General features: G+C 44.2%; 1 protein-coding gene across 2 annotated transcripts in view; it reads left to right on the forward strand.

Moving 5' to 3' along the window:
• Positions 1–20,269, forward strand: part of RPRD1B (regulation of nuclear pre-mRNA domain containing 1B) — a 52,388-nt gene that overhangs the window by 21,161 nt on the left and 10,958 nt on the right. The window contains exons 4-6 of one of the 2 annotated variants that reach the window (XM_025932251.2): positions 598–707; positions 2,487–2,613; positions 8,865–9,040. In XM_025932251.2, coding sequence (XP_025788036.1) covers positions 598–707; positions 2,487–2,613; positions 8,865–9,040 — 413 coding nt within the window. Of the gene's footprint in view, positions 1–594; positions 708–2,486; positions 2,614–8,864; positions 9,041–20,269 lie in introns of both variants that reach the window. The other variant, XM_025932250.2, reaches the window with a different exon arrangement.

Genomic DNA, 20,269 nt, shown 5'->3' on the forward strand with positions numbered 1-20,269 from the left:
TGCTGACCACTATTCACTTTTTGCCTTTCTTTGCGAAAGCAAATATCCTCTCTGAATTTGTTTTGGTTAGTGAAAACGGATGCTGTTACTGTAGGTCTTTCATAAAAGCAAGCTTTAGAAAAGTGGGGAATGCCTGTTTTTATTTTCTGAAGTCCTCCTGGGAAGTATATAGTGTTCCATTTAATATGCAGTATATTCTCTACAAACCCTCCCGTATATTGGCTCGCTTTGTTATATTGTCTCATGGGTTTCTTGCCACTTTACTTCTCTTGTTACCTTTTATTTTTAAGAAATAAGCTTTTTAATGAAATGTGTTAGTTGGGGAAGTCTCGTTTTTAGACGCATGTTTTCGGTAGTATTTTTTTCAGTGAGTCATTGTGAGATGACAGACCTAAGACCATTTTTGACTCTTCAGTAATGTAGGGAACTACCACCAATTTAAAATAACTAGCGTATAGGTTAACGTTAAGCTATCTTTGGAAATGTACACCCCCTTTTGCCCTTTTTTTGCATGTGGCCCATTGTGCATAGCATTTGACTCTTACCTACACGGGCTGTCGTGACCCAAGTTTGTGCCCTATTTCTTTCCTCTAGCAGCAGAAGAGAAGAAATCCCTGAAGCGAACTTTTCAGCAGATCCAAGAGGAGGAGGACGACGACTACCCTGGAAGCTACTCTCCCCAAGATCCTTCTGCAGGACCCCTCTTGGTATGTCTGGACTCCCAGAGAGTGGGGCAGAGCCGCTTTGTGGCATGACTTCTAGTTGAAGATTATGGCCACAAGGTGGCGCTAGGAACCAATAGTACAAAATCACCAGAGGGCAGTTCCGGGGGCGCTGGGTGCAAGATCCACCCAGGGAAACTTGGCAGATAGCAGGCTTGCCTTTGTCTTCGCATGCCATGAGCCTGGATGGGTTTATGTCTTATAGAGTATTTGGACTTGGCTTTTTTTCACTCCTAGGAATTGACAATATTCTTAAAAAGTAGATTTTTGTGAAAGGGTAGATAATGCTACAAAGACATTTGAATGTCCTCTGCCATGGCTTTTCTCCAACAGCGTGGTTATTTTTTTAATAAGTAAATAACTCATTAGTTTCTAGGACAGTCTGTGCAGCAATAGCAAATTTGCTACAATATAACCTATTTAAATATTAAAACAGGCCGTTGAATTTTTAATTATATATCCGCTGTTTAGCCCTAAATATAAATTAGCTCATGAACTCTGTGTGGTTTTAATTTTTGCTGTTTATTTATTTACTTACTTACTTTACTTACTGTCAAAGAAAGTGAGGCTCAAAGAGACAGATTAACTTGCCTAGTGTCTTCATTTGAATCTGGGTCTGACTGACCTCAGAGACTATGCTCTTGACTGAGTTACATGGCCTTTCATTTTGCCTAAAACAGCTTTACTTTATTATACATGGGTCTGGCGAAGACCCATGTAAATAGGAAGCATGTCTGATTTGTGTTATGTTAAAATGTTGACTTAGATGGTGGGTTAAGTGAAAACAGCGTTACATATCTTTCCATTTAAAAACTTCCAGGAGGACAGCCTGAATTATCAACTTGTAGGATAACTTGACTACCGTCTGCATTGTCAGTTTGTCTCCTGGGTTTTTATGGACTGGCTAACCTGTTGGTGTTCATTGTTTTCTGATGATTTAAAAACCTCTTTTTTTAATACACAGAGTATGCATTCTTGGTTTGCTCTTTTCTGTGTCTTTTTCCCCTTTGTTTGTAATTAATGAGTTTGACACATTTAATTTTGGGAGTGGCTGCCAAAATCGAAACTGTCATCTTTGTGACATTTATTTTGTAAAGCAAATCCAAGGAAGAATTGAAGTCGGCGGTGTCATTTCATTTAATCAGTCATCGCACAATTGTTCAACATCTGGTGTGTATGCCTTTGTTCTGTACTGGAGACCAAGACCGTTCTGTATTAGAAACCATACATTATTTGAAACTAAGCAGTGACCGGGCTCCTGGGTGGCTCGGCCGGTTAAGCTTCTGACTCTTAGTTTCAGCTCAGGTCACAATCTTGCAACTTGTGAGTTGGAGCCCTGAGCTCAGAGCCTGCTTCAGATTCTCTGTCTCCCTCGCTCTCTGCCTCTCCCCCACTCACACTCTCTTTCTCAAAAATAAATAAATGAACATTGAAACCTAGCAGTATGAACCAGACTCCATTTTTTTTCAGTTGCCGAAACCATGCTCTTTTAAAAGGTTGTGGCGTTTTTTTTGTTTTTGTTTTTTTCAGAATTATGTAGAATTTCTTTATGTTCTGTCATTGACTTAGAAAAATTAACTTTGTACATTCTCTTAGACTCCATATCATTGACCTCAGTATAGGCTCTGGTACTAAGAACAATGTTTTTTAAATGTCAGGAATGATTATTTTTAGAATTGGCCTCCACCTCATTTATTTCTAGCTAATTTTCTTTAAGTCTACTACATCTTAATGGACAGTGTTGTTTGTGTTTTCATTGTACAGACTGAGGAACTAATCAAAGCTTTGCAGGACCTGGAGAATGCTGCATCGGGGGATGCTACTGTCCGGCAGAAAATTGCTTCTTTGCCCCAAGAAGTGCAAGATGTTTCTCTCTTGGAAAAAATAACAGGTGAGAGGGTAGAGTTGGGGTGAAAGGTGAGGGAAGAGGGACATATCTCTGAGGCATCAGGCCCTAGGACATGCTTATGTTTGGAGATACAGACTTCTGTGCGGTTTGAGTTTTGCAAAACAGCAAAGCTGTTGAAATAGTCCAAGCTTTAATAGGGATTCTAGGAACTATGCAGAAATGCAGGCCTGCCACTACCCGCAGCACTCCTAAGTCAGGTCTGTTGAAAACACAGGGCAGATTGTGTGTGTGATGTGGGGGCCAGGAGAGGAGGTATTAAACTCGTGATCCTCTTACTAAAAAAAATTACGGTTGAGTGCTGTGTGATTTGTACACACTGACACACCCCGTGGATGGTAGTGCCTTTAATGCCAGGAATGCTGGGTGTGTATTGTCAGTCATGTCGTTTTGCCCTCATGCTGATCACCCCCGTTTCAATAGGGAGGGACAAGTAATGTTCCCGCTTTATGCATGGAGAATTGAAAGGAAGGAGTGAAGCATGAACTAATGTTTATAGAGTATGCTCTGTGCCAGATACTTTTTTTTACTCTTGGTGATAACCTTTTGAGGTCACTGAATATATCCCCATATTGCGTCAGAGGAAATTGAGGCTTTGAGAGATGAGGTGCCTTCAAGAAGTCTATTGGTGCCACTTTCCCCATGGCATTTGCTCACTTCATGTCTCCGTGTCCCCTTTTGGTAATTCTTGCAATATGTCAGACTTTTTCATTATATTTGTTATGATCTGTGATCAGTGAGTAGGACTCACGGAAAGTTCAGGTGATGGCATTTTTTGGCAACAAAGTATTTTTTGATTATGATGTGTGCATTTTTTTAACATCATGCTATTGCACACCTTGGGGTGGGGGGGAACAGCGTAGTGTAAATGTAACGTTTGCATGCGTTGGGAACCCAAAAAATTCACTTGGCTCACTTTATGTGAGACTTGCTTTATCGCAGTGGTCTGGAACTAAACCTGCAGTATCTCCCGAGGCACACCTGTATTTTAAAGGGGGTCAGGGAAAGCCTTTTTGATGAGATGACCTTTGATCAGAGGACCCCCAAGATTAGGAATCAAGCCGTGAGGCTCTCTGAGGGAAGGAAGTGCCACCCAAGCAGAGAGTATAGTCCAAGGAGAGGCCTTGAGGCTGGGAGGGTGCTTAGTTGGAGGACACAACATGGAGGCTGTCTAAAGGCCACATGCCGCGTCTCGGCTCGCGCTGCCACTTCCCCGTCTCCAGCAGTTGAACCCTCTTCTAGACTGAACAGTCTGCTGCTCCTTCTGCCTTTTTCCAGCTTCCACTTGTCTGTGCCCTTATTTTCTCCACTTAGCATGGAGTCTTTGTAATCACTCCCTACGTACACCCTCAATCCCTGTTTTTCTTTGTCCTCTTGCCTGTGGTCTTCTGGCAAACCCCAGCTTTTCTCCTGGTTAAATTCAACTTTTATTGTTACTATAAGGATCAACTCATTTATTCGTACTACCAGGAACAGTCTAAAAATTGGGAGCAACTTAACATAAAGCTAGCAATGTATGTGATTTTATTTATCTGTTTTCACTGACCTAAAGGTCTCATGTCTCATAGTTTTTTTAAATTAATAAAAAATTTGTTTTGATTTTTTTTTTTTAACGTTCATTTATTTTGAGAGAGAGCAGGGGAGAATCCCAAGCGGGCTCCCGTGCCGTCAGTGCAGAGCTAGATGCACAGGGCTCGATCCCACAAACCGTGAGATCGTGACCTGAGCTGAAGTCAAGAGTCGGACACTTAACCGACTGAGCCACCCAGGCTCCCCTATTTTGATTTTTATCGCGGTAAAATACACCTAACAAAATTTACCACCTTAACTGTTTTCAAGGGTACACTTCAGAAGTGTTGATAAGTACATTCACACTATTGCACAGCCGATTTCCAGAACTCTCTTCATCTTGCAAAACTGAAACTTTATACTCATTTAATAACTCATTTCCTCCTTCGCTCAGCCCCTGATAACCACCATTCTGAAATCTAGCTTTTCCTCTGTTCCTTTCCTGGACCTGAACGGCTGAGTGTGGCTGGGAAAAACAAATAACACACATAAGCTGACTCTTCTTCCTACTTTGGTGGGTGATGATGCTGTTTTCTAAACCAGCCCCCTACTTTTTTGTTAGCCCTGTTCCTTCTCACTACTCAAGGATGTAGCTCCAACAGTTCTCCATTTTCTCCGTCTACTGGATCATTCTTTATGCCATAAAATCATGTACTTTTTTTCCCACGTGGAAGAGACTTTTTTACTTGACCCAGATATTCCTACATTTCTCTGTTCTTTATAGTAAAACGTCTCAAATAGATTGCCTTTACTCATCTGCCACCATTTTCCCTCTTCCCATACTCTGCTGACTACACTTCACTGAAATTGCTTTTATCAGAGTTGCTGATGACATCCATGTTGCTAAATTCAGCGGTGAATTTTTACCCAATTTTTATCTGTGGTCACCGTAACTTGATCTTAGTAACCTTTGGCCCAGTTGGTCATTTCTTCTCATTTGGTGCAGTAGACAGAATAATGATACCCCTGACTCCACCCTGTTGTCCGTGTCCTAATCCCCAGAATCTGTGAATGTACTCTTACGTGGCAGAAGGGACTTTACAGATGTGATGAAGTTAAGGATCTTGAAGTGGGGAGATAATCTGGATTATTCAAGTAGACCCAATCTAATCACAGGCTCCTTCTAAGAAGGAGGCAGGAGGGCAAGAGTCAGAGAAGGAGATAGGATCCTGGAACAGTCTTTGGAGAGATGCATTTTGAAGATGGAAGAAGAGGCCCTTAATAGTAAATATTAAAATAGTACATTTATGTTATTTTAAGCCAGGGAGTTTGTGGTCAATGTGTTACGGCAGCAGCAGCAGGAAAGTAGGGCTCCATATCCTAGCTTTCCTCGCCTCTCTCTAGCAGTGGCTCTTCAGTATCCTTTGGGGGTTTCTTTGTGCCTCTTTTCCCTCTTCCTGTTGAGTACTTAGCCCTCTTCTCTAGTTAGTTTTACTGTCTGTTCCTCTTAATCCAATTCGGTGGCCTTAAATAACCATTTTTAGGCTAATAATTCCCTAATTTACATGTCTAGTGTTGGCCTCTCACTTGAACTTGAGACCCGTACATCTGGCCTTCTGCTTAGTGTTGCTAGCTAGGTGTCTCCAAAGACATTTCAAACTTGTCTCAAACCAAACTTCTCATCCTCTCTCCAGAATTCATTTCTCTTATGGTCTTGCCCATTTCGGTAAATGAGCCCCTCACAACCCTGTTGACCAGGACCAAAACCAGTATCTGACGCTGTTACCACTTCCACTGCTGCCTCCTGTGTGAGTCACCGCCATCTTCACTTGGGTTACCGCCGCAGTCTCCTCTTTGGTGTCCGTGCGTCCTCCTTGTTTCTCGTCCCAGCCGTCACTCTGTGCTCAATATAACCAGAGTGGCCAGAGTTATCTGTTAGAATGGAGGTTGTATCACGTCTCCCTCTGCTCAGAGCAAAGGCTCCTTGCCAGGCACTTTCCAGTTCTAGGGCCTTTGTACTTGCTGTTTTCTCTGCTTGAAATGATCTTTCCCACATAGTCACATGGCTTGTTCTCTCACTTTTTCCAGGCCTTGCTTTACATACCACCGCAGTGAACCCTACCCTGACCAGTACATTTAAAATTACACTCCTCCCTCTGAATGCTCCATGCTTTCTCCTCTGCCTTTTCTTTCTCCGGCATTCTTACCTTCAGTTGATAAACACGCAAAATGTAGCATATTGTTTCTCTTCTTACCTGAGAATGTAAACTCTTTGGAGCAGAGAGTTTTTGTCCTTCCTGTTCCCTGTTGCTCTGAGGGCCTAGAATGGTGTTGGGCACATAATAGCAGGCCACGTATTTGTTAAGCTAATTGGAAGGTTTGGGGCATAGCAGTCTGATCGGAGTGGGCTTAGTGACATTGGTGGGAGAAAGGGTGGGGGGTGCCAGGAATATGGTCAGCTCTCCTGAAGAGCTCTGTGAGGGAAGCCGGGAGATGGGGCAGTAGCTAGAAAGCAACATGTGGCCCGAAGGTAGAGCAGCATGTCTGTATGTTCGTGGCAGTGCTTGCGGAGGAAGAGTAAAGAAATTGAGAGGTCTGGAGAAGCATGAGGGACAGTTGCAGCAACAGAATGTTGGAGTAAGCAAGAGGGAATAGGATGCTTGTGCGCAAGTGGAGGGCTGGCCAAAAGAGGCACACAGCCACTGGCCTGCAGAACTGGGAGGGCAGAGCATGTGAGGATAGGCGCAGTTGGTAGGTTCTCTGGAGTAAGCGTCTATCTGCTGTGCTTTGACTGCATTTTTTCTGCGACTCCTAAAATCACAGGTTATTTTTCTGGACTGTAATTATTTGTGTGAAGGAATTCTCTCCCTTGGTACAACTTGGAGGGTGAGAATTGATTTTTTTTTTTTTTGTAATCTTTTTTTTTTTAATGTTTATTTTGGAGAGAGAGAGAGAGAGAGTGCGTGCACACGCAAGTGGGGGAGGGGCAGAGAGGAGACACAGAATCTGAAGTAGGCTTCAGGCTCCGAGCTCTCAGCACAGAGCCCAGTGTGGGGCTTGAACTCACGAACTGCAAGATCATGACCTGAGCTGAAGTCAGAGGCTTAACTGACCGAGCCACCCAGGTGTCCCCCCCACCTTTTTTTAATCTTAAAATTAGTGTTTTCCTTGCCGTTTTTGCCATGGGCGCTCAAAACATTTTAAAGAATTAACTATTTAGGGGGAAAAGAGATGCAGTCAAGCGAAGACAAAGGTAAAATCAACCTCACCACTCCGGCAGCTTGTTCTCAGACCTTGCCACCGATCTTGAAGAATAAGTTTCACCATCTTCTTTAATTTTCTGTGATTGAGATTGTCTCTTTCCTTTGTGTTCTCTTTGGCTCACTCTTTTCTTCCTCACCAAGAACATCCTTTTGTTTCCCTGCTCCTGAGGAGTGTAGAAGTTCCTCATCTTTGGCATCAGACCTAATTTGGGATCTCTCAACAGTTCACCTCGTGACATTCATATTAAGAAGGCGTCCAAAAGTCAAACAGACTGTGTGCCAAACAGAAACTCTGTTGGGAATCCTTAAATCCCATTGCCTCCCAGAATACCGAGGCCTCTCACTTCTGATGACCTGTATTCACAGGGAACAGCATACCAGTATCCCTGTAATCCCCTTCCAGTTGGTCCCACAGAGCTGCTGGTGTCCCTGGTGTTCTTGGTTCAAAGAATTGATCCGCTCTTTTGACCCCTAACAGCCTTTTTTAAATGATATGCACGTATTAAAGTTGCAGTTTCACCACACCCGCATGAAATTACTTATATCTGTTGTTTCCTAGTACAGATCATCCTTCTGTTTCTTCTTCTCATTTCCTAATGTTGAGTCTTGTTCACCTTCTTTCCCAAGAATACCCTTTCCTAGATGCTTCCCGGTTTTTTTGCAAATAATGAGTTGCAACTCGTTAATGGGATGTACATCAGTCTGGTAGGTAATGACCAAAAAAAACAAAAAAAAAACAAAAGAAGATGGAACACTTTGTACATAGTAAGGATAAGTATTGTTTTATGAAACACGTCTTTTTTCTGTGTTTGCATTAAGTGTGTTTCTTAGCATGGGTCGCGGTTAAAGAATTTGAAAGAATGTCTGTTATCAGACCCTGTATTTTGCTGAATGGAAGACAAGAGCTCATCCCCGGGTTTAAGGCTTACATGGTGTAAGGGGTAGAGTCCTATAAGTCCATTTTAGAGCCGTGGTTTTGAGTCCCAGCTCCTCCGCTGACCGCCTGGTGTCAAACCTGTCCTGTAGCTTTTATTTGGCCATAGTTTCCACACCCAAGAAACGAGTGCTTGCTTCTTTATTTCAAAAGAATGTGCGAAGAATACTTAACAAAATAATATGAATGAGAGCACTTTGGAAATTCTCAGAGGCAAGGAAAAATTATTTCACGTATGAGCTTAGATATCTCTTTCTGCTTGGTTTATTTATAGAGCTTTTGCAGGAATAGGCATTTAGAAATCCTTTGTAAGATTACCCTCACTTCAGGTAATTCAGAAATGTCCTATCTTATTAGGAGTGAGTGCCTTTGGGTTTCTCTGTCAGTCAGTCCGTTGTTTGTCTACAGGTTCTGGCTTATTTTTGGACTCTGTACGTTGAGAGAAACTGTTAACCTTCCCCAGAAATGTTTGCAATCATGCCTGTGTGATTTCTATATTGTCTCTATTTTTTGGTCTCATTTGTATGTAGACAAAGAGGCAGCCGAACGTCTCTCAAAAACAGTAGATGAAGCGTGTCTGTTACTAGCAGAATATAACGGGCGTCTGGCGGCAGAACTGGAAGACCGGCGCCAGCTGGCTCGGATGTTGGTGGAGTACACCCAGAACCAGAAAGACGTTTTGTCAGAAAAGGAGAAAAAGCTAGAAGTGAGTACGTTGCAAGGCGGACCCAGACTTTCCAAGTTTCCCTGCCTATAGTCCACATTAGGAGATTTTTATTATGCTTTAATTAACACATTTTTTTGTCTTTTAAAAATTTATGAGATGAGAACATCCATCAGATAATTGTGTAATTATTTGAACCGAGTTGAAAATGAAGTCACGATTTTATGTGTCCAAGAAGGAACGAACCGGAATGCAGGAAACAAACAATGAAGTCTTAAAGCATTTAGGATCTTGGGGCGCCTGGGTGGCGCAGTCGGTTAAGCGCCCGACTTCAGCCAGGTCACGATCTCGCGGTCCGTGAGTTTGAGCCCCGCGTCAGGCTCTGGGCTGATGGCTCAGAGCCTGGAGCCTGTTTCTGATTCTGTGTCTCCCTCTCTCTTTGCCCCTCCCCCGTTCATGCTCTGTCTCTCTCTGTCCCAAAAATAAATAAAAACGTTGGAAAAAAAATAAAAATAAAAAAAGCATTTAGGATCTTAATATTGCTTTAGTTTGAATTCGCATTAAAAAAATATATACATAGATTGAGGTACAAAAAGAATAGGTGGTTAATAAAACCCAAGCATGTTCATTTGGTGGTATTTGGGAAATGCTTTGAATTTTCTGTCGTCCAGATCATATTGAGATTTATTTCTGACTTATATCCACGGTTAAGGCCAATAAGAAGTCTGCCTCTAAGCTCTGTCTTCAATCAGTTCTACAGTTTCACAGTAATGTTTATGAAGTCCAGTTCTCAAACTGTGGAGAAGGAACTGATTCCTACCCTGAGTTCACATTAGCGTGAATGCCCTTGGGGAAGGCTCTAGAACTGGTTCCTCACCACGGATTTGTTTGGCTTCTTAATTCAGTACATGGTGGTTTAACATCAGCACTTGCATAATGCAGCCAGCAGTATGGACATTTGGGAACCTTCGCTTGCCCGAAGCTGCCAGTGGTTTCAGGGGTGAGGACAGTTTTGAGTTGGAGAAGCAGTCACATACTATAAGAAAAATACCAGAGTAGGTAAGGGAAGGAGGGGATAGTCCCCTCTCCCCACCCCAGCACTCAAGAAACATGTTCTCTGGCACAGAGGGAGGGGAAACGGAGCTAGTTCTGTGGCTGAGATTATTATGTTTGCCTTTTCACACAGTTGCTGACTTGAGGCAGGTGATGAGTGATGGGCACTTTTGACCATATCCTTACTTGCGGTGATTATGGGATCAGAGATAGGTAGCGGTGCGGGTTGGGGTCGGGGGGGGGGGGGGGGGGCTTCATAAAGCCACCCTAGAAGTGGAAGATGGGAAACGGCTGTGAAAATAGTATGGCTTAGATTTAGAAATCGACACTGACCAGAAATCCTAAAGGGAGTTTCACAGGCAGTACCAGACGGTCATTTATCTGAAATGCTCATCTTTCACTGAGGAAGCATTTTCAGCACTGTGCCCCGGGACTAATAAGAGAGTGTAATTAATGATTCTGGTTGTAAGTCACCATGCCATCTGTTGAACTGCCCCTTGGCGACACATTAAGGGCTTTCTCTGATCTGTCAGACATTGATTATCATGAGCAGCTGTTGTTGGGTGGAACGTGGCAAGCTACCATAGAGGACAGAGTCTTTGAGAAGGAGATTGGGTTGGTAGAGTGGATTAACTGTTTGTTTCCCTTCCTCACAGTTGCACTTTGCTCCCTGTGTTTCTTGGGGGAATCATTCGGGTTTCTGTAGAACCAGTGTTTTGTGAGGTGCCGTGACAGGCCATTAAGCAGAGAGATGGATCAGAGATTTGGGTCTGTTCCGTAGCTTTCCAGCCCGAATTCTCTGCTCATCTGGGCATTGGGATTCCATTGCTTAAGAATCCGAACAGGAGGGTCCCACCACTGGAGAGTACAGATTGGGAACCAAAGATTCTTTCTGTTCTCAAACCATGTCTCTTAGCCACTTGAGCAAAACCATTCACTGTAAAAATGAAGCTAAATTTGCTTATTTGAAAAATCAAATGGCTACATACAGTGTAAGATGTTGAGAGATGGCTGTAGTTCTTTATTCACGTTTGCTAAAAATGCAAATAGTCTGCTCTCTGGAAACTGATTTTTCTCTCACATTCCATAACAAACTGGTCTTATTCCACCATATCCTTGTAAAGTATATGCCACTTGAAAGGTGCATTACTAGTATGGATTATTCCAAATCCTCAGAGTCTCCTGTTGATGAGGACAGTGTATCAAATATACTTACGTTTTTAACATTCCCTTTTTTAACACTGCCAGTCCTTGCTTTAAAATTGCCATATCAGAATGTAAATGAAATCTGCTTTTATTTTTTTAATCCTTTCATTGCCTTTCAATTAGAAACGTGGAATTCTTAGAACTCTGGAAATGTAATGTTTTGCTTGAAAGTCTCTTTTCTTCCCAAAGTTCTGATTTGTTAACTCATGAGATTTTTTTATTTTTTTTTATTTTTTAAATTCATATCTCCCTTCACATAATAAGCATACCTTTTTGTCATTCACTTAGGAATCTTAACATTAGATTTCTGGATGCCTCCTAAACTTTGGGATAGGGAATAGGAGGATTCAGAGCCAAGGATGCTTCACACCCTGGGATGTAGGAGGGGACAGTCACAGCTCACAGAAAGAGATTGTGTTTCTGCCCTCCAGGAAGTCATTCTGGCATAAACAGCATAGGTGAACATAAAACCCAACCAGGGGATTATACGTAACGCAGATTAAGGAGACAGTTGGCAACTCTGATTGTGGTTTAAGGGCAAATCCAAACTTCCTGTAAGGCAATGAAGCCTTTTTTGTAAAAGGAAATAGCAATCGAAGAAGAGAAATATGTTTATAGATGGGAAACAGCCAGACTGGAGCAGACCTGTGTGTGAAGAAAGACGAAAGACAGAACGTGTGGGAAGGAGGCGTCAGAGTCCTCCGATGGGAACGAGGCTCTGTACTCTTTAAGGAGCTGCTTGCTTCTTCGTGAAGAAAGTCCACAAAGTCTCGTACCCGTCAGGAGATGTGCAGAGATGAGCAAGACGTGCTGACACTCTACTGGGGGAGAAACAGCAGACGGGGAGTCAGAATGTGAGACAGAGTAAGGGGAACATCCCAGCTCACTGTGTCTCAGTTGAAATAGACCCGGAAGAAATTAACATGTTAATTATAACACTAATTTGGTCTGAAGCTTACTTAAAATAGGAGAGAATTATGAAACACACAGGCAGTTTCTGAACACGGCAGTGCCCTCAACAGGTCTTCCGAAGTCTGCTGGACTGCACACTCTCGCTGCTCTGTCAGTGCCGGCGACATAATTGTTCCTCAGTGAATATTTGTTCTGTGCATGAAATCTCATCAGTCATTGTATTCTTTTTCTAGAAATAAGAGGGTTGTTGTTTTTTTTAGGTTGTGGGCAAAGTGGTTTGACAAATCTGATTTAATTTGTGGTAAAGAAAGGTGACTTTTTGATAGAAACTCCTATGGTTTCTCATTTGTCATGATCCATTTTGAGATGATTTTTTTTTTACGTGTTTTTTTTTGTTTGTTTGTTTTTTAAGCTTCTGTTTCTGGATGTTAGGGTTGACATTGGCCTACCACCTTTCCATCAAACTACAGGCAGAGTTAGAAGGGTCTGCTTCAAATCTGTCTGCAATGCTTTTGTCACGAACACGAGAAAATCTAGAAATGGGAAAGGGCATGTGGGTAGGAGCACAAATGGCAGCCTGGAGGTGAAGTTCAGAAATGTGGAGGGGAGAAGGTTAATTCCAAAGGTAAAGGCCAAAGGTACCAGAAAAGCCTCCAAACTTCAGTTCTTAGAGCAAAAGGAAGGCTTGTTTCTGATAGACAGAGGTGACCGTTGCCCCGGTTGGCTGTAAGAAGCTCACAAGCCGTGGTCTGAATGGTTTGGATGGAGTTCCTGTCTCGTCAGTTTGGATAAAGCGTGGCGTGGGTATGTTCCATCCGAGGGGTCAGGGCACGTGGGGGCGGTGGCGGAGGGAGGGAGTGCAGATCTATTTGTACAAGCACTGGGGAGAAAATCAAAAAAGTGCACACGTGTGCAGTTTTACTACCTTAGCACATCAGTTGTTTTCATTCACATCGTGGTGTTGTCATTTCTGCAAAAACAGGTCGCTGGAATTTTCATAGGGATTGCACTGAATCTATAGATTGCTTTGGGAACTGTTGCCATTTTAACAATCATAAGTTTTCCAATCAGTGAACACAAGATTTCTTTCTGTTTACCTAGATCTTCTTTAATCTGCTGTGGAATTTAAAAAAGCATCCTGGAGTCCCAGTTACTGATGGATTTGACATTACAGAGGCCCCGTTTAGGTGCCATAAGTATCAGGGGTCCCGGGAGGGGGCTGTGGTGTGTGCTGCCTTTCGGTAGGCGTGTGTTCCCCACCTTTACGAGGCGTGCATGCAGACGTGTGTGTGCTCAGCAAAGCCACCAAGGCACAGCCATGGCAGCCAGCTTCACTTTTCACGCAAGATGAAGTGGCACGTTGAGGCCCGGATGTCTGGGCAACGTCGTTAACGGTATTCTTGAGCTGGATGGAACCTTAGACATCATGGAATCTGACTTCCGAATTGGTGAAGAAACTCAGACCCAGAGAAGGGAGTTTGCCAGAGACCAGGAATAGAATCTGAGGCAGACATCTGGTAACTTGCCATCAGGTTTGTGTTTGCCTTTCTTTCTTGTTGTTTTGTTTATTTTAGATTTGATTCCATCAGGTGAACAGCCGGAAGACATCCTCCACGAAAGAGTAGCCAAAGTTGAATCATTTCAGCAATCCCCAAGAACCTTGTTTTAGAAAAATGCCATCTTATGTAGGGGGATTAAAATAGTTGCATGAAGCATTTTCAGAGTGGCCTCTGAGAAGACCTTTCTAAGGTTTGAGAGAGCGGACTCTGCCGCTGAGGTTCTGAGTACCCTCCTGGCTATGACCGGGCGTGCTCAGTGTGGGGGAGGGCGATTGGCTCATCGAACTTGGGGGTGCTGCTGTATCTCCCCAGCTTGGCATCTCCCCCTTGGCTGTAACGAGTACTCAGGAGCAGAGCCTTCTACTTCAGACAGTACAGCTGGGAAGGGGGAAATGGCCCCGGATCTAACATTGCCTTGTGACTCTTCGTATTTCTGTTTGCACTTTGGTTATAACAACTTGAGAAATTCTTTGGCTGTAGCCGAGGAGGTACTAAACCAAACTGATGGCCGTCTGTTGTTTTTGGCAGCATCGTTCCCCTCCCTGAGGGTGCAGATGGTTATTTCAATAATGGGATAGGCGATAGGTGGAGATAGAGAGCTCCATTTTTGTCAGCTTTGGAGTAAATTCTTCCTCTTCCCATGATGTTTGAAGCCAGTATCTCATTGTCCATTCCAATACGGGCAGATGGGAGCAGGCGATCTAATCCTCATTTTAGATGAGAAAACAAAACAGGCTCTGTGAGCGGTTCAGGGTCACAGAGGAAGTCGGTGAGGACCAGAACCCTAAACTGACTCCTGACTCAAGTGATCCTGTACTGTGTTCCCCTGGGAACTTAGAGGCCCTGCCTGCCCCCAGTCTTCTACACTCAGTGCCCTTCCTTAGCCTAGAGTTCTTTCCTCCTGGTCTAGCAGTGTGGTCAGCACCATGGGCTGTTCCAGCCATTGTCGAAAGGTCAGTCTGCTTACACAGCTCCAGTGACCCCGCGGATGGCTTACCCACTGCCTTTTCACCCCTGTTTTGAGATGGGAGCCTCCCCCCACAAAGTTTCCCTCCAGTAGATGGGGACTTTTCTTGAATCATGTGCTTCTGTCATTTGGAATTTAGGGGCTGTATCCTTGAAGTCCCTCCCTTCTTTTGAGTTGCTGCTGACCCTTACGCTCCGGTTAGGTGTGCGGCTTGAGCTTTGATCCATGAGGGCGCGCGTGTGTGTGCGTGTGTGCAGGTATTAGTGTGTGTTCTTGCCATGTCACAACGTGGAAATGGTATTTGTTCATCTCTTTTCATCCCAGGGGGGAAATACCACATTATAATCATAATGTAGTTCACATACTTGGTGACCTAAAGGCATGGTTCCCCAACATTTGAGACTTCACATTAGAGAAGTGACATGATTTCATAGCTCCCCCAGCGAGAGTTCTTTTAGCCATAGCATTGTTTCCATATTTATAATTCCAACTTCTGGTGATTCCTCCTGTTTTCCAAACCCGCTCCACTGGGTGTTAGCTGGTGTGTGTAGCACTAATTTCTCATACTTACAAAGTATATATACGTGTTAAGTGAAAACAGCATCTGGGCCCCTTGTCGCTTCCTCCCTGCCAGAATGTTCATTCTTATTCAGCGAATACTCAGTTCTTTCTTTATTTCTTTGTTTCTGATTAAATAAAAGACATACATCACAGGAAACGTGGAAAATAAGTATTTAAAAAAGTGTTATAATCTCATTACCCAGAGATAACTTTTTCTAATGTTTATTTATTTATTTTGAGAGAGAATAGGAGCTGGGGAGGGGCAGAGAGTAAGAGAGAGAGAGAGAGAGAGAGAGAGAGAATCCCAAGCAGGCTCCCTGCTGTCAGCAAGGAACCTGATGTAGGGCTCGATCCGATGAACTGTGAGATCATGACCTGAGCCGCAACCAAGTGTTGGACACTTAACCAACTGAGCCACCCAGGAGCCCCTGAGATAACATGTTTTCATTTTGGTGTGTTTCTTTTATTTTTTTTCTCCAATTTTAAAATTAAAATGATCATAATATGGAGACGGTTTTCTGTCCTTTATTTTAATGGTATGTGATCATCTTTCCTTATTAACACAAACTTTATATAAACACTTGAAATGGCTGCTTGAACACTTATGGCTGGATAATCAATGATACTTGTATTGAGCATTTATATTTTTTTGTTTTGTTTTACCTTGAGCTAACTTCCAGTATTTGGATTATTTCCTTCCCGTAAATTTCTAAAAATGAATGCTGTGTGAATGTGTAGATGCCAGCTTGTCTCTGGGTATGTTGAAGTGTATGTGCATTTCAAGGTCTTTGCCACCAGCATGCATGCCTGCCTCAGGGGTTCTTGCTCTTTGCAATGCTCTTAGGCTGTCTGGTGCTTTAGAGATAGAAGATACAAAATCCATGTATCCGTGGGTATACGAGTTAAGGATTGTGAGAGCATTGAATAGTTTAATTAGACAAATGGGGCTCTCTTCTGGGCTTTAAGTTTGGGTTTACATTTGAAACTGCTCTGGGAAAATAGCAGCTACTTCTTATTTATAACAGTGACTTGAGTGACCATCACTTTGAGAGCAGGTTCAGATTACAGAAATCTGAGCCCTAGTGTCTAAGTGTTTGACCCGGTGGATACATGCCATTTTGAGCAGAGGTCTGTTTTAGTCTTTATGAATGTTCTACTGTTAAGGTGGGCCTTCACCCACTTCAGGTTGTCATTTTTTAGAAAGTAAAACTGGATTGTATCATACTTTGTAATCTTGGAAGTTCCTTCTCTGACTTTCGTTTTTATCTCTATAAAATATAGGGCTTGGGGGCGCCTGGGTGGCGCAGTCGGTTAAGCGTCCGACTTCAGCCAGGTCACGATCTCGCGGTCCGTGAGTTCGAGCCCCGCGTCGGGCTCTGGGCTGATGGCTCAGAGCCTGGAGCCTGTTTCCGATTCTGTGTCTCCCTCTCTCTCTGCCCCTCCCCTGTTCATGCTCTGTCTCTCTCTGTCCCAAAAATAAATAAACGTTGAAAAAAAAAATTAAAAAAAAAATATATAGGGCTTGAAAATTACAAAGTCTTTTTCTAAAGTCTGGGTTTTTTTTTAATGTTTATTTATTTTTTTAGAGAGAGTGTGAGCGGGGGAGGGGCACAGAGAGGGAGACAGTATCTGAAGCAGGATCCAGGCTCCGAGCTGTCAGCACAGAGCCCGACGCGGGCCTCAAACCCACGAACCGAGAGATCATGACCTGAGCCGAAGTCGGACGCTCAACCGACTGAGCCATGCAGGCGCCCCAGAAAGTCTTTTTCTATGATTAGAGTAGAGGAATTCGTGGTCGGAATAGGAGTCCGGATGAAACCTTTGCAAACAAGTCCGTGAGCTCCCGGGAGTGTGGTGCACTTCACGTGAAGTGGTGAAGCCAGCTGTCATTGTGACTTTGCCTCCTCATTTGTTCTCTTCTTTATTCAGGTTCTTCTATATTCAGGAAAAAGGATGGACAACTGTCTTGCTTAATCCAGTCATTAGGTACTTGGAGAACTTCAAACAGAGCAACTTTGCAGTTTTAAACTCCACAAAAACTTACCAGCAGCCTTCTGAGCATTCTTGGGGTTTGGATAGTGATTAATGGACTCAGTGCAGTCTTTCTTCAAAATGTCTGGTGTGATGTATTTGGTACTTTTCCGGGTCCTTTTATTTTGCCCTCCGTGTTTCTATTCCGTGAGGCGTAGACTTGCTAGGCGTTATTCCTACGGGTATCATTGACCTCAGTTACGATTCATTGATGAGGATCTGCGGTCCCCATTCCAGGCTTTTTCTGGCTTTCTCCATTGAGGTGAGTGGTCCTTGCCTTTTCTCTTCGGTGTGGTGTTTCCATTTCTAAAATAGCCCTGTTACCCTCACCTGGGGCAGACGGGTTCTAACGCTTGTCTAACCTGAAGTTGTTAGCGTCTGCCTTTTCCTTATCACACGGGGCCTTCAGCGGCACTTTCTTTTACTTTCTGTGGAAGAAGTCTCCAGGAGAGTCGCTGAAGGTGTCCTTCTTGGCAGGTGGCACGCTTCGCCTCTCTAATATTAAAAACGGCGACAGAAACAAACCATTCACGCGAGCGCACACCTCCACCGCCACCTCTCCCACCCCCACCGTCCCCTTCTAACTACCCTGTTTTCCCTCGTTGCCTCTACTTCTGAGCCCACTGCAGCATGGCGTGCGCATCTTACGGTCAACTGAAGTGGCTGTGTTCAGAATCCGCCACCACTGGTCCAGTCTCAAAAGCCAAAAGATACTTGGCCCCCCGTCTCTTGTTTCCTTTTCTTTTTTTTTGGCCCTCTCAACGGCGCTTGATGCTGTCAATTACCCTGTATGCGTTCTTCTCTGGTTTCTGTACACCACCCCTGCCCTTCTACACTTACTTGTGTGTCCTTTACGAAGCTTGACTCCATCCCCGCCCTGTAGATGTTGGTATTCCTTTAGCCTTTTTCTCGTTCTGTCCTTGCGTGACACGTTTAGAAAGGCTTCGGCTACCACCGGTGTGCTGATGGCTTCAATCTAGATCGTTAGCCCAGATGCTTCCTCGTGCTTCGGATCCACGTATCTTCTTTCCACAGACACCTCAAGCGCCAGGTGGCCCAGACAGACCATCCTCTTCCAACCTTTCCTTCCCTTCTCTCTCCCTGTCTTGGAGAATGCCATCGCCATTCATCAAAACCACACACCGGCGTTCATCCAGTGTTCCTCCCTGTTTGTCCCGCCTCCCAGTGGGTTCCTTCAGCCTCCTTTTGTCCCGGTCTCCCTCAGGCCCTGTGCCACCCCTCTGCCAGACGCCTCCTGTTGCCTGGCTGCCCCGTCGGAGTAGTCAGCAAGCCATTGTGATTTTTCTGTCCTCAGTTTTTCTTGAATCTGTCCCCTTCCTCTTCCTCTCTGTGTCCACTTCCACCACCTTAGCCCAGACCGCCACCACCTCTCACCTGCTCCCCCATAGTGGCCTCATCGCAGACCCATCGGCATTTATTCTTGTGTCCTGGAATTCATTCTGCACGTGGCAGCCCTGTGATACTTTCCAAAATGTAGCCCTGGGCAGGTCGTTGCCCTGTATGAGCATGTTAATGGCTTCTCCTTGCTCCTGGAATTTAAGCCCAAATTCTCGTGTGTTCCTACCGCACACCCCACACTCCACCCCATGGCCTGCCCCTGTTAAGCTCATCAGGCGTGTCTCTTGTCACATTCCATTGCGTTTTGTCTGTGCTGGCCTTTTTTGTCTCCGGCTTTACATGTGCTGTTCCCCTTGCCTAAAACACTCTGTCCCCTTTTCTTCCCACCGGTTACCCTTACCTCGTTGATTATGGTTCATCATTTATATTCCATGTCAAACAGCATTCTCCTGAGACCCCACCCCCATCTCCACCCCATAAAACCAGGTTCCCCCCTCTCCCCCACCCCATATATACTGTCCTGTCTCCCGATCTTTTTCCTTCAGAGCACCACATAGTCTGTCATTCTGTTTATGGATGATTTGGTCATTTCCCTGGCCAGACCATAAAATCCTGTCTGCATTGTCACTCTTTCATCCCCAACCCTATGCTAAGGCTTGACACGGCGTCCTGACCTAAGGCGGCAGCTAGGGTTGTAGCTCAGTTCGTCTCTAGGCTGGGACAGACTGGATCTTTGATGGCGGGGGGGGGGGGGGGGACGGACTCCTTTCACATGGACGACACTACCGTAAGAGCTAGGCTTTACTGGGTAGACCAATTTTTTCTCTGTCGACCTTTAGATTGATAGGACTAGACTGTGGTACTACCTAGTTATAAAAATCTGACTTTTTTCCATGGTCTTGAAGGTTAGAGGCTCTTTCATTTGCTCAAACCAACTTTAGTGAATGTGGTAAATTTTCAGGACATACTCGGATGGCTTATGGGAAGAAGGATCTTTGTATCCCATTAATACTTCTCTTTTTTTCAATTCTGTCATGCCTTTTCTTAACATGTAAATCAGGAACTCTAAGGACTGCTTATAAAATAATAAACATGGGAGTGGTGGCAGTTCTCTTCCTCCTCGGCTGATTCACCTTGAACAGTTTAGCAAGTGCCTGGTCTTATTCAGATCTGGTACCTCCCCACAGTGTAGGCATTATTTCCATTCCCGTCTTCAATGTAAGGATGCTGAGCCCAGAGAGGTGAAGTCATAGGGTGCACCATAGGCGAATGGTAGAGTAGCATTTGAACTTGGATTTTCTGACTGCGTATTTGCTTTCCTATCACAGCAGCCTCCCTTTGGTGGGAGACGTGATATATCCTCTCAGCCTTTTGGAGGAGCCAGGAAATGTATTTTTTTTTCCTTATGGAAAGGAATCGGTCTTTTTATTTCTTGTAGAGAAAACTGTATCCAGATGCAGTGCAGTAACCTACAGGCTGCCTTGCCCCAGGCAGACCTTCTGGCACTTAGAATCATAACAAATAACCGCCTATGATTATTCCGGGTGAGACTGCCCTTTTCCTTTCTACCCTTTGCTTCTCAGCTGTCCTCCGGGAAGGCTGGACTGGACCAGCATTTGTCTC

This window comes from Puma concolor, chromosome A3, assembly GCF_028749965.1.
Source record: "Puma concolor isolate L17-30 chromosome A3, mPumCon1.1.hap2, whole genome shotgun sequence".
NCBI lineage: Eukaryota > Metazoa > Chordata > Mammalia > Carnivora > Felidae > Puma > Puma concolor.